This window comes from Crinia signifera, chromosome 7 (genome assembly GCF_055691185.1).
Source record: "Crinia signifera chromosome 7, ASM5569118v1, whole genome shotgun sequence".
In the NCBI taxonomy this organism is placed as follows: domain Eukaryota; kingdom Metazoa; phylum Chordata; class Amphibia; order Anura; family Myobatrachidae; genus Crinia; species Crinia signifera.
In genome coordinates, this window is record NC_139223.1 from 140,524,533 (window position 1) to 140,539,227 (window position 14,695).

Here is a 14,695-nt window from a genome sequence, read left to right on the forward strand (position 1 = left end):
AATACATTTTGATAAATCATGAATCCAAAGGGACAAATGTATTTTGTATGAGATTTGGCCTGTGTTCTTACAATAACTCTGGCCTCACTTGGCCTGATAAAGGTCCAGTTGAAATCATTGAAAAGATATCTTGTACATTGCGCTTGTGTAGTACAGGTCCTGCGCCGTCACCTGCAAAGCGGCTGCAGGCATCCGGGTTATGTTAATGATGGTGCCACAGAGTATACTGATGCTGCACCCTCAGACACAGAAGTGGATCACACATGAATGCAGGCAGAGTCTACTTATACTAGACACCTTCTGCTGCATTAAAAAATGTGTGCATTACTGTTGCTTCCAAGAAATAAGCAGCTACTCCAGCTGTATCTGAATTATGCCCATTGTCCATTATTAGTGGCTTCTAGATTACTTCTTAGAAACCCAAATGCACCGGGATGCTTAATATCTGCATAAGTAGCAAAAGTTTTATGAGGATGGTCATGGACTGATTATAGTAATGGAATAGACTCCACTATGTAGGAATCTTGTTTTGGGACCCCGGAAGGGGCCGAGAACTGTCATTGAGCTTTAAACCTGTAGTTGAGGAAATGAGGACCACGCAGTAGGGATTGAGAAACATGGATTGGTTTTGTTTTAGCATCTCTCCTGGATCCCATGATTTATGATGGCAGACGTGTGCTTAGGCAGTTGGGTGGGATGGCTTACAGTGTGCAGAATGTCTGCTATTACAATCTCAGTGTCATGCTTGGAGAAGTGGATAGGACTGGGATGGCTCTGAAACTAACACAGACACAGGAGTTTTGGGATGGAATTAACTTACACTGGTTTATTTTAATTCCTGCTCAATTTTAAATTTACAAGAATCGGATAAATGAATAAAAACACAGTCCCAAATAAGCATCTTTGGAGCTGGGTTTTGAAAAGAATAATCAATCTGGAGAATTCCAGCAGTTCCAAATAATCTTCTTTGGATTCTGCACCTGAGAATGGGATAACTTGAAAACAAGAAGTCCATTCCAAATAATCACCTTTGGAGTGAGATTACAAGTAGGAAAACTTTAAAAAGTCACCACATTCCGCCTGAGAAGTTTGTCCAGAATAGTCTCACTGGGTTAGCACTGACAATAGACTAGCGGGGGAGAGGGATAGATTGTTGCTGGGTAGCATAGTCAGAAAGTCACTAAGAATAATTTGACACAGCCAGACTGGGACCACTTAGGGCATGGAACGCCAGAAGCATCACCGGGGAAGTACTTGAGCGACATCGGAAAAGTTGGATCCAGAAAATTTTGGAAAAGCTGCAGAGAACTGAAGAGCTCTGAAAAGGCTGTGGAAGATGATGTACTGTCAGCCTCCTGGTCAGAAATGACCACTTATAAACCTTCAGAATCATCGCTACTGGCTGAAATATCAGGAAAATAATCCAGAGCTTCATAATGACTCCCAGAGTCTGTTTGCCCACAACCAAGATGGCAGTGAAACATCCTCGCAGGATGATGCCCACCTGCAGCCATGGCTTCCTGCCGCCATCAGCCAGCAACCACCGGAATGGTGACCTGATGCAGTGCTCAGGTGTATGAGTAATGAATGATCCATGACACATGACTTGTGGGAACTATACCAAGAATTGAACTCCTTATATGGGCATGAATTTGGCATGAACTCAGAGCTGGTGGTCTTTGTGTCACAGCTATACTTCTATTTCACATGGGATGTGGCTATGGGCAACCAATCAGATTCTTTCTAATATCTTCTAAATAAATAAATGTGTAGACTTTTATTGGTTGCCTCTAGCAACATCCCATATTAAATAGAATACCAATCTTAGTAAATTTCCCTCTGGATATCAATTATGTTAATATGTAATGTGCTGCCAATAAAGTGACTTGGTGCATCCAAATGGCTCCGAAAAGCTACTGCATTTGTCATGCATTTGATGGATCACATTTGTGACCAATTGGAAAAAGCCATATTTTGCAACCAAACAATCATCACTATCAATTTTACATTAACACCATGGTCAGAGCTGATGCAAGACAGGCCCCTTAAGGAGTCCTTTAGAACTCTTTGTGGATGCCTAATTGACTTAACTTTAGATTTACTGGCCAGAATATACAGTTGCCTTACTGCATTTTATACAACTTTGTGGATGCCTAATTGACTTAACTTTAGATTTACTGGCCAGAACATACAGTTGCCTTACTGCATGCCTACTGCAGTCGCATTCATACCCACTTCCTGGAAAACTCTCATTCCAGAACCATATTACACCACATAGTAAATTCAATTTAAATAATTATTTTAACTTAACATAGTTATATTTTCTGACAGTTATTCTTGTGTCAGTTTTAATCTGGAGCAAATCCAAATGTTACATTTTCTACTAACTATATTGTGTGTTATAAATGTGCCAATCTCCTTTTCTCTGCCTCAGTAAAGCACCAAACTAATATGATCCCTCTCTTGTGTCCCCATTATCCTCTCATATACACAGCGGAGCTAATTAGTGAGCATGGCACTGGTGGAACGATAGGCTTCTCCTTGGTTACGGCCTTTGTGAAGTGAGCTGGGGGACATATATTGAGCTCTGAGATTGGGACTGTCCCTGTGCCAAAATGAATTTCCTTGTAATAAATATTGTACACTTCATTCCAATCTATATTTACTATAATTACTTGTTTGTGTACCTGCTAACCTACTACAGCACATAAGGAGAAGACCAAAATTAGATGAGTAATGGACAATTTTAAATGGGCTTATCTGGCTGAAGAAGTGTCTCAAGCTATACCGGTGATGGCTATACTTGACACTCCAGCTGTTGTTGAACTACACAACCCAGCATGCTCTGCTACAGTTTTGTTATTTGGCCATGCTAAAAATGATGTAGAGCATGCTGGGATGTGTAGTTCGACATACTCTATCTCAGAATGCTGGTAGTCACAATACCGATGCCAGCATCTTAAATACTCCCCAGGAGATCGGCACCAGAATGCAGCATCAGTTAGGATGCAGGTGCCAGAATCCCAAATGCCGGCATCCCGAATGTAAGTATGTGGTAGTGTTAGGCCGGAAGGGGAGGTTTAGGGTAAGGGTATAGTACGAGACTTACTTTTATTCTGCAGGGGTGGGAGAGGTGGAGGGGGGAGTAGGATTGGGCACTTACAAGGGCCGACTATGGTTAGACTGTTGGGCGGGAGGGTTACGTTTAGGCGGTAATGTACAGGAGTTAGGGTTAGGCACTATTGGGGAGGGTTAAGGTTAGGCTGCAGGGGGGTTAGGCTGGGGGGAGAGAGTGTTAGAGGGGGCAGGGGTAAGGTAAATATATTTATCTGACCCTTGTGGGGATCTCCAGCTACGGGAGGCCAGAGTCAGTATTCTGACCACTGGCATCCCCAACGATGGACATGGCATGTATCTATCACTATGCTACCGGTGGACTGAACCAGAAATAGGCATAATGAATGGAAATTGAAGCTAGTGCCATAAAATTGCTTAAAGAGCTCATTTTTATTGTCAATTCCTTTTTTTTAAAAAAAAATTCCATACGTACGGTGATTTAAGTTGGCTTGACTTTGCTCTTTCACCCCTCACCTCTCTAATTCGATGCTTGAGAAGCTCTGTGTGAGCTTAAACTGTACAAGTTCACTGCTGATGTTTCTTGAACGTAAGTGAAGTTTTTACACTCTGCTGATTGTCTATTATTATGACCAATAGCTGTGAAAGACACCCTGCAGTAATAACACTTTTTCTCATTTAAGTGTCAGTCGATGCCTCAGCCGGGTTTGTTTTTCTATCAAGTAATGTTATAAATTGTACAGTCTCACCTTGTGATGCTGTCAAGACTTTGTTTTGGGAACTGTGTTAATGCATTTAGCATGTCATGGATCATTGTCTCCCTGGTGTCAAGTGGTTGAGTGTGTATTAAATGATCTTTGCATGATCGAACTACTTTGCAATTCCTGCATACTACTGTGTTAAAAATACTTCTATATATAGAGAGTTAACAAAACCCGAAATGGTGGAGCTACTATGTAGCTCTATGGGCGCTGACAAGGGGTGTTTTGTAAAGCTGCTACCAATGGGACTGAGTGGGTCCCAAAACAACAGAGAAAAAAATATACAAAAAAGGTAGCGCTATAACCAATGAGGATTTAAAAATAAAATGACATTTATTGGTACACATACATATTCAATTATATAAAAAATGGAAATTAAAAACAATGCTCACTGCCCGCAGGGCCAGTTTTATCAGTGTTTTGTAGAGGAGTGAGGGGATCCGCTCCTATTGATGCCGCCAGTTGGTGAAACAAGGGACCAGTTGGTAAAACAGGGGATTGTAAACTTCCCTGATCCAAGGAATATTAAATGGTAGGTATAATTACCGGTACAGTCCTTTTTGGTCAGTTCCTCTGGGAGATCTTTACATCATTTTAGGATAGCATGGTAGCTGTGTCATCCCTTGTTGATGGAACATGAGGAAGGTCCACTTGTGGAGCTGAAGATATATTGCACGGTCCACTGGTGGTGGCGGCTGGTTGGATTCCAAAAGTATAATTCAAGAGCGTGAAGTGGCAGTTGGGGGCGAGTGAGTGTGGCAGCTCCTGATGCGTTTCGCTGTCACTCAGGTACAGCTTTTTCACTCTCACCGCTCTTATCCTCCCCTATCACTGGCCGGACGCAGTGTCCAACATGCTCCGGAGGGGATAGGAGGATACGGTTATATTTCTGCCTCCAGTTACAGAGGTCATACAGCAAGTCACTGCAATACGGATTCTGCACCTTGCTGGGTATTACAGACCCCTCAGGACCACAGTAATCTGGGTCTCCCAGCTGCTGGTACCAATGTGTAAGTACTTATAGCGCTACCTTTTTTTGTATAGTTAACAAAACCCAACAGAAACAGCTGCATGGTATTTCTATAGCGCAACAATGAAATGTATAGGTAATTACAGCAACCAACAGATACTACTACATTGTATTCCAATAGCCCATATTTTGGACAGGACATTACTATGAGTCTGTGTTGGATAGACTGTCCTCTCACCATTTGTTTACCGGATTGGTGCACTTTTGTTGAGTGAGGAAGGCTTTTGGGGCAGAGGAGGCTTTAGACCATAATGGGGCCCTAGGCAAGATACGGGTTTGGGGCCCTCCTCCCTCCAACAATCCATAGCACTAGATTTTTGCTGATTATTGTAGATGGCCTTGATAGAGTACATTGGGAGATGCACAGTCTACAGATAAATGATCAGCATGCTTGAAAATCAGCACATACAGTATCTGAACCGCACTCTAGGTCTTATGGAAGTAGGCCTAATACCTGTGTCACATATAAAGTAACCTGGCTGCCAACATACAGGGGGGAAATCATTTTGTGTGTCCTAACATTTTTTATTCCATCAAAGAACATCAAAGAGACTTTGAGACTGTGGGCAGGACCAAGTGATGTCGTGATGTAATGCGGTAGTCCCATGATGCTCCTCTGGGAACATTTTGGATGGCAAGGATTTCTTTATGTGGCCGCTTATGACTTGCTGGGCCCTAGGCAGGTGCCTAGATTGCCTTGTGGAAAATCCACCTCTGTTTGGGGATGGGATAGAATTAGTGTGAACACCAGGTTGCAGCCATACTTATAGCTAAAACCTTATTAGGCTGCAAGAGACAGATGTATCAAGCTTCAAAAAGTAATAAAGTGGAGAGTGATAAAGAACAAGACAATTGGCTCCTAACTGTAATTTTTCAAACCCAGCCTGTAAAAAGACAGCTAGGAGCTGATTGGCTGGTTGTTTATCACTCTTTAGTTTATCACTTTATGAAGCTTGATACATCTGGCCCCATACCTGATACTACTCAGTTCAAAGTGTTTTTTAGAATTTTTACATCTAAGCTGGAGTTATTCAGGAGTTATAGAGGAGGTTAACAGAAGGAGAACAATTGAGAACAATCTAGTACATAACTATACAAGTACGCACTGCTTTCAACTATTTACTTCAACCTCCAACCACACAACTGGACAATCTTGCTCCCTTACAGAAAGAGGGTATTTTTTTCACCTGCACACTGAATTGTCCTGGCTAGCTGCTGCACTCATGGATGACTGCTTCCATTTAATTGAAATAAAAAGATTTTTGCATAATACTGCACTCTGCCTCCTTGGGGTTTATGTTATGCATTGGTGCAGTTATTGCAATATTTATGCAGTTGTTTTCAAAAGTGACTTTACTGTGTTTTTTTTTTAAATACTTGTAGACAGTATTGGCATAAATAATAATATGCAAATTATAACTTTTTTTATGTGCACTTAAACCACTTATCAGATGCAAAACTAAAATAAAATATAAACAAAAATACAAGAAAAAAAAAAAAGAGTCACAGTGAGTGATCCCACAATACAAAGTGAAAAGTGTTATAATCTCTTCTTACATGTAAAGTTTCTGGATGAGAGGAATCCAATTTCTCATATGAAAGTTCTAAATCAGAAACTCAAAAAGAAAGAAAGAAACATAGGGCCTTATTCTAGTTCACTCTTTCTGACAAAATCCTTCTTAGATGGACAAAACCATGTGCACTGCAGGGGGGGGGGGGGGCAGATGTAAAATGTGCAGAGCGAATTAGATTTGGGTGAGTTATTTTGTTTCTGTGCAGGGTAAATACTGGCTGCTTTATTTTTACACTGCAATATAGATCTCACTTTGAAGTAAAACCCCACCCAAATCTAATTCTCTCTGCACAAGTAACATCTGCCCCACCTGCAGTGCACATGGTTTTGTCCATTAAGAAGGATTTTGTCAGAAAGAGTGAACTAGAATAAGGCCCATAGTGCAGATCATAAAAACACTGTGGGGTATTTAATGTGGTGTTTCACTCACATATTTTATGGAGACAAATGTGCAGATTATGGACACTAGGTCCTGAATGGATCACTCTGAACTGATATCGATGATAACCTCAAGATGTTCCTAGAACTCAAAAAATATATAATAGTGTAAAGGCCCCCATACACTATGCGATATGGGAACGATTTCACCCGATTCGGATGAATCGGGCAGTGAAATCAGCCCAAATCGCACTTGTAGACATCCCCTCTGATCCGATGCGCCGGGCTGGAGGAAGCTGTCGCGGTGGGGTGACAGTGGGAGGCGAGTGGGAAGAACTTGATGACATGACGCTGGCTGCCGGGCAGCGCCGCAGCAGCGGGAGCCGGGAGCAACAGATAACTTGAAAGGAAAAAAAATGCCCATAGAGATGACTAGAGAGAGGTCTCAGCCAATCAATGGCTTGCTAGTCATCTCTATGGGCGTTTTTTTTTCTATCTGTTCCTCCTGGCTCCCGCCGCTGCGGCGCTGCCCGGCAGCCAGCGTCATCAAGTTCTCCCTGCTCGCCTCCCGCTGTCACCCCACCGCAACAGCTTCCTCCTGCCCGGGTCCCTATGCAGCCTCTCCTTGCTCGGCTCTCAATTAGCCGGCATCCCCCGCCCGCTGCCGTCCCCCGCACGGCTTCCTCCTCTTGCAGCTCCCCGGGGACTGCATATGATAAATCCATGCGATTTATCATATGCAAACCTTGGCACATCAAGTGCCTAATCGTGTGTCCCCCTCCCGGGGAGCTGCAGGGGAAATCAGGTCCGACTTGTCCCTAGGACAAGTCAGACTAATGTATGGGGGCCTTAACACTGTATAATTTAAAAGCAAAATTTATTATTACAGGTCTGCACTCAAAAACAGCAAGCAAAATCCCAGGTTTTCCACGAGGTTCAGTGAGATGGTATTCTTAACAGCTTAAAAGCATTTTCAGACCCTGAAGGTCCTCCATCAGAAGCTAAGGACACCATCTCCATGGAGCACTCATACCAATCAAATAGGAGGAATACAAAATATTTATATATTTATAACTATTTTGTTTTCCTCCTATTTGTATGAGTAATACTGTTATACCCCTTTAACATTGCACTTTTAAAACGGTATATTGCCATTTTTTCCCATTTTAAAATGTTTAAGGCTGCAATGTGAAAGTGCCAAAGTTGATTTACCGGTTAAAGATAACCGGTATTTCAACACGGTTAAAAAGCAGAGTCCTACACGTTTTAAAGCCGTTTTTTAGGCAGTGTGAATGGCTCTATTTCAATGGCTTGAAACGTGTCCCTTGGGGGTTAAACGGGTAGAATTTTGAATGGTATTAAATGATTTTTAATACGGTTTTCACCTACAATGTGAAAGGTCTCAAGGCTCAGACCCGTTTTAAAGTCCCATTTAAGAATACAGTGTCATTACCCATTTCTGCAATGTGAAAGCAGTATAAGTGTTTTGTTATATGTTTCCTTTTTATAGTCTTTATTATGGACAATGGACTCTTTTCCCGTGTCTTGGAGGACTATTGTATTATATCACAGATGCACCCATTTAATGCTGGACCATATAGCATCTATTGCTATAAAGCATCTACTGTGGAAGGCTTCTATCTATATAGGATGGAAAAGCATTTCCGTATAAGTGGAAAGCATGCAGGAGAAACATTTCCGCATTGGTGGAACGCACAAATCGTCCCTTCCGCTGTTATGGAACGCATCTGACTACTTTCGCCTCGAAGGATCTCCATTTTTTGAATTCTAGGAACATCTTGAGCTTATCATCAACTTTTTGATTGTCCAAATATTTATTTTCCGCAAGAATATACAAATAAATTGTATAAAAAGCATACAAAGTGATTTCCTGTGTTTTTTTTTTTTTTCACCTTCTGTCTCTCACAGTTGAAGTGTACCTATGATGGAAATTACAGACCTCTCTCATATTTTTAAGTGGGTCAACTTGCACAATCGGTTTCTGCCAAATACTTTTTTTTTGCCCCACTGTATATATAGATGATGTTGCAAACTCAGAAATGATCACAAGTGTTAAACTTACAGTACGGATAAGCAAATATTCCAGCTACTATAAGCTCCACACCTGGCAGCCAGCAAGTAATATATTAATAATAAAAAGGAAAGTATTACTATGAAAGAGAAACTAATGACTATGGAAATTAGCTCTCATTTACTTCGCCTACATGTATTTGAAAGTTTTCTCAATATGTAAAATTGCCCTTTAATAATGGCTCTATTATGTCATAATGAAAGTCTCTGGATAAAGATTGTGAATTTTTTATTTTTTTTTGGCAAATTCAATGTACTGTAACGAGCATAGAGCTGAATTTCTTAAGCAGATGATTGCGTTCTATTTGTTTATACAATTCTGCACATTTTCCTGATATTCAATTAATTTACAGGAAAACAATTGCAAACAAAATAATGGAAATTTGACGAAATTTGAAGTGCAATAATGTTTAGCACAATGCGCAGTAGCCGCAGCTGGTTTCAAATGCGCACTTGCTTTGTGACAAAGATTAATGAGGAGCCTGAAGCATAGTGGTGTCAAAGCTGATAGAGAGTACGTATCAGGGGCTCAATGCTATTATCTCTCCACTGAATGCCGGTAGCATAATACGCATCATAGTAACACCATTGATCCTCTATGCCGGTATTTGTATGGCTGATAGACAATGTCTACGTCGACGCTTTGTGGGATTTCTTTTTTGAATTTTTTACACTTTTCATACTGTACCATCCCTGTGGTCTCCGATTGGACGGTGACATCATAGAACATGCAACATGCACTTCGACCTTTTCATGTTATAACCTTTTCCAAGTCGACCTTTTGCGTGTGTTGACCTGGTGCATGTCGACCTTTTGCTGTCTACCGAATAACTGTTGACCTAGACATCTGTGAGCTGTACCACAATCAGGCGTGACAGACACAGAGGATAACGTTTTAGGCTGCCGGACTCTACCCTCTTACCAGCTGCTGTAATAATGTGTCAGAGTACATTATAATTAAGTGTATGTATTATTAGAAATCACCAAGCAGAGTTTTTGCCAATAAAACCTAGTCAGCGCTGGCGTAGGGCTACTGCTCTACTTCTATTGAAAGCAGGGTGATTGGCCACAAGTATATAAAGTGGATGTAACACAGGGATGGGGAACCTTCGGCCCTCCAGCTGTTGTAGAACTACACATCCCAGCATGCCCTGCAAAAGTTTAAGCATGGCCAAATAGCAAAAATGTTGCAGGGCATGCTTGGATATGTAGTTCTACAACAGCTGGAAGGCCGAAGGTTCCCCATCCCTGATGTAACAGCTTCCATGAACATTGCACCTATCAAAAGTGGGATGACACTGCACTTAACCACTACCACATGTGAAGAGGAGGGCAAAGCATGGCTCAACTGGAGTGCACATCAAAAGGACTGTGACAAAGATACAGGTGAGAGATAAGTCCATTTAACCTGATTGTTGTGAACCCCCTGGTATTATCAAAATTATGTTATTAATTTGTGCTGTGTTTTTAGTCAAATAGTGCATCTTTCAATCATTATTTGCCTAGTCCAGCAGTTTTTAACCTGGGACACTAGTGCCCACAGGAGTAATCGCTGTGACATTCAGGGGCGCTGGAACATTATTCTGTAATGGGAATTGTCATCGAGATGACATCCTGACACAAAGGCAAAGCAATGTCCTAGAAAACTATGGGCTTAATTCGACGTTGGATGCAAGAGGCGTCTGAAATGCAGAGGTGTACCGTGGAGCCGTGGCACCAGGAGCAGCTTATGTTACGGCTCTCCCCCAGTGTATAGACAAACATAGACATTGTCCTCCACAAGGAAAACACAATCACACACTAACCCCCCCAAGCCACCTACAGAAGACTGATCTCACCTGCTGGGTTGTGATAGGTAGCTGCAAAATTAATTACATGACACCAGCCTCTAGTTGATACAGAAAGTCAAGACCAGTGAGTGCCTTTTGTCATAGAGTTAAGGCCAGGTCTGTATATTGAAACTTGGCCTCACACCCACCCCTGGGCCCACAGTGCCTCATACCAAGTTCTCATCACCTCAGCATCTCTTCACCTTCCTCATCTCCTTAACATCCATCTCAGTCTGTCAACACTGTATTCAGTCCCTAATCACCATCCACAGCCCGCACTCACCATTTTCAGCCTAAGTGCCCCAACTCATTTTTGTCAGCCAAAGCTACCATTATCTTTATTAGTTATAGCCCCCATCACCTTCCTCAGCCACAGCCTCAATTACCTTCCTAAGCCCCCAGTCACATCACCATCCTCAGCCCCTCACCTTCCCTCACCCCCAGCCTTATAACCTTCCACAGCCCCCCAGCCCCATCACCTTCCTCAGACTCCAGCCCTATCAACTTGCTTAGACCCCAGCCCCATCACTTTCCTCAGCCCCATTACTTTCCACCGTAGCCAGACTCAGCTCGGACAATGTACAGCAACATGACCTATGATGTCACACTGCTGCATCCCTGAATATAGATCCATGTCTAGCTCAGGACACATCTCAGTACTGATGGGCTACAAATGAGCTGCACTTTGTGTAAGGGTTACATTATTGTACACCAGTAACTTCTATTGTGTTAATATCTGCAGCACTGCTGAGTATCATCTTGTGCCAGCACTTTATTATATTATTGAATATCAGACTCCACTGTCTTTATACCTACTGCACTATCCTCGTTACCATTACTTTTATTTGTCCTCATACTCTGGTGTTATCTCATGGTGCCATTAATGCACTTCTCCTGCAATGTCATTTCGATAACAGGACTAACACCTAAAGCACCGATAACCACCACTGAGGCTACTATTGTTTTTTCATTGGTTACACTGCCTATGTAAAATCGCTCATCCCCTGTTCACTACAAAGGAATTTTTCCTCTTGTACACAAGGGACAGCAGCATTTCACGAGGGGACCCAGTGAACCAACTCCGCTATAGCCCTTGCTATCCCCTCCTACTCTGAGGTTCTCTCATTCCCGCAAGTTCCACCCTCAGACTCTGCTCTGTTCCGACATCAGGGCAAAGGAGGTTACTCGCAGCAACAGCATAAACCTGTTTCTTCACTATAACTACCATACTTGTGATGCACCCTGAGTCAGCTCAACTACGCATTCACTAAACCATTTGGGTACATGCTTTATTACCATCTTTATTCCTAAAAAAAAGTACTATTTTGAGGTCTCACTAAAATGCAGACACGATCTGCTACATTGTAAAAATCTCTTAAACACTTTTTGATACAAAGGGAAGTGCAATTGAAAAGGTATACACTGCTTGCTACATTATTCACATTGTTTTGCTGTACAAAAAAGACTCAGACAATCGTCTAATTAATTGTGTGATGCTTATGTACTTAAAGGAAATAATTACTGCAACAATTATCATTGAGATTTTCCCTACTCCATGAGCCCATCCCCACAGAAATATTGTGCCTAATTTCAGACTGTTAGAATTGTATCCAGACCAGGAGTAAATCAACATCTGCATAATTATACTGTAATATCCTGGGATACTACATACTTAGGAAGCCCGAATATTTCACTGCTTTCTTGTTTTAATTGAAACTTTTGTTTACAAACTTTCTTGTTGTTATCGTCATTTTTGTCTATCTGCATGTTCTATGTTGATTGGATCGCATTCCTCACCTATTTGAGGAACTTTTTAACACATATTTAATAAAAGTTAATTTTTACTTACTAAAAGGCTTGTGCCCCACCCAGGGAGACTTCTATATATCCTCTCTTGGATATATCTCTTTCTTTGTGTAAGGGTCGTAGCATTATCCACATGGCACCCTTTACATTTTATGCACCTGAAGATTGCACTTCACTGTAACCACCCCTCCTACACCCATGTTTGAGTGATCCCCTTGTGTGATCAACTACTGTATCTGAACATCATGAACATCAAGCATCTGAGTAACTCCCAGGCTAGCAGGATGGCTGGGCTATTCACGTGGCTGGGGCCAGGAAATATGTGGAAGAAGATGCAGAACCAGGCCTTGCCACTCCCTTTTTTCGCTATGCCCCAAAATTCCTGTGGATTGCCAGCACTGATTTTGGACCGCTTGTGGCATCAGTATAAACCATTACACAGTTCAGTCCACCCCTCAGTCAATAGGAGTCCGAGGGGTGGGCTTAACACTAATGCAATGTCAGTGGAAATGACCCAAGAAGATTCTGGACAAGCCACCCAAATGGTTAACTGTCAATTCCATTTATAATACTTCTGAAATGTATCCTACCTCTAGTTTGTATTCCACGTCCGCACGAATCACTGGCTCCGGTGATCCCTTGCCTCACATAATCTGGCACAAGGACACATTGCTTCCACGCATGAGGTTTCCACCTGTGAATCATTACAAGACAAGGGTATGAGAACAGGTGCGCAGATGTGTAATTGGGTTTTCTTCCTAATTTATTTGCGAATTTGGAAATTAATTATGATTATGATCGGAGAGAATATACAGCTAAGGCAGCATTACTAATTCCCATTTAATTGTAAGAAACAAATCAGCTGAATGTGCATAAGATAAAATAGATGCTAAACATCAAAATCTAATAAAATTTTCCCCGTCATTCATATTTTAAAATCATTGTATTATTTTCATTTTCCCAGGGCCGGTGTAAGGCTTCTCAGCACCCTAGGCAAAACTTCACCCCCCCCCCCCCCCCCCCACACACACACACACACAAAAAAAAATGTGGTCCCGGGAAGTTGGGAAAGTCCCGTGCTTTCCCTGGAGGCCCTCTGCCACCCTTTGCCATTCAAAAGAGAGCACAAGGAGGAGGGGGCAGCAATGTGGGGACATATTATGTCTTAAGAGAAAGTATGGAGGTGAGTTCCTAGAAGTTCCACAGTCGCCACCTGCATTAAGTATAACAAAGATTCTCATAGACATCTTTTATTTTTTTAATTGCAAACTTGGTGGCGCCCCCCAGATCCCGGCGCACTATGCAGATGCCTAAAGCTGCCTAATGGTAGAGCCGGCCCTGCATTTCCCTGTTGTGTACCATATTGAAGCTTCAATCCCAGGCCATATTGGATTTATGTGTATTTGAGATGACTGGGCTCTTAGCAGAAGACCTTCGCTTCAGTATGGGGTGCCAATTAGAAAGAACACAATGCTATAAATTCAATCTTTCCTTTCTGTTGATTTCAGGTTTTCTCATTTGTGAAGTTAGGGACAATGTCAGAAATATGCTGGGACATTTTTGTGTTAAATGCACCTCAATATGAAACTACTTATTAATCTAATTCTGTCTATTAATATGTAGTTAAATGGTTAAGCTTAAGTGAGTGCTGTTGTGCATGATTTCTCAAATGTGAAGGTGGTTTGTGGAGCAAAGTAGCGCAATAAAATAAGCAGGTGCCGCCTAGTGAAGCATAAAAGGAGGTACACCACCTCCTAAACAATACAAGTATGCAACAGAATAATTTTCAGTTGGGAGCAACCCTCTTAAAAAGAAGTTCAAAACACAATAAATTCAAAATGACATTGATTTATTGAAATACAGCAATATTAAAACATGGAACAAGAAACAAATAGATATATCTTCTACTGGCGCCAATATCTTAGGACAATACGTTCCTATATGGTGGGAAACGTTCCTCTTCTCCAAACAGGGAAAGACAGGTGTGTATATAAATACCATACGTCCCTCTGTGGACACAAAGGATCCTCTTCTCCGAATGTACAGCTCAATGGGATCCTAAGCAAAAGCTTCCAGGCTGCTATAGATAGATCTCCAAAATCTTCCTCCCTCATAGAGTACGTGCGTGGATAGTGGAGAACCAGACAGAAAT

At 41.8% G+C, this 14,695-nt stretch overlaps 1 protein-coding gene across 1 annotated transcript in view; it reads right to left on the reverse strand.

Annotated features, from left to right (window-relative positions):
• Window positions 1–14,695, reverse strand: part of THSD7B (thrombospondin type 1 domain containing 7B) — a 443,716-nt gene that overhangs the window by 170,823 nt on the left and 258,198 nt on the right. The window contains exon 12 of the mRNA XM_083153878.1: window positions 13,134–13,237. Within this exon, the coding sequence (XP_083010004.1) occupies window positions 13,134–13,237 (104 nt within the window). The remainder of the gene's footprint in view (window positions 1–13,133; window positions 13,238–14,695) is intronic.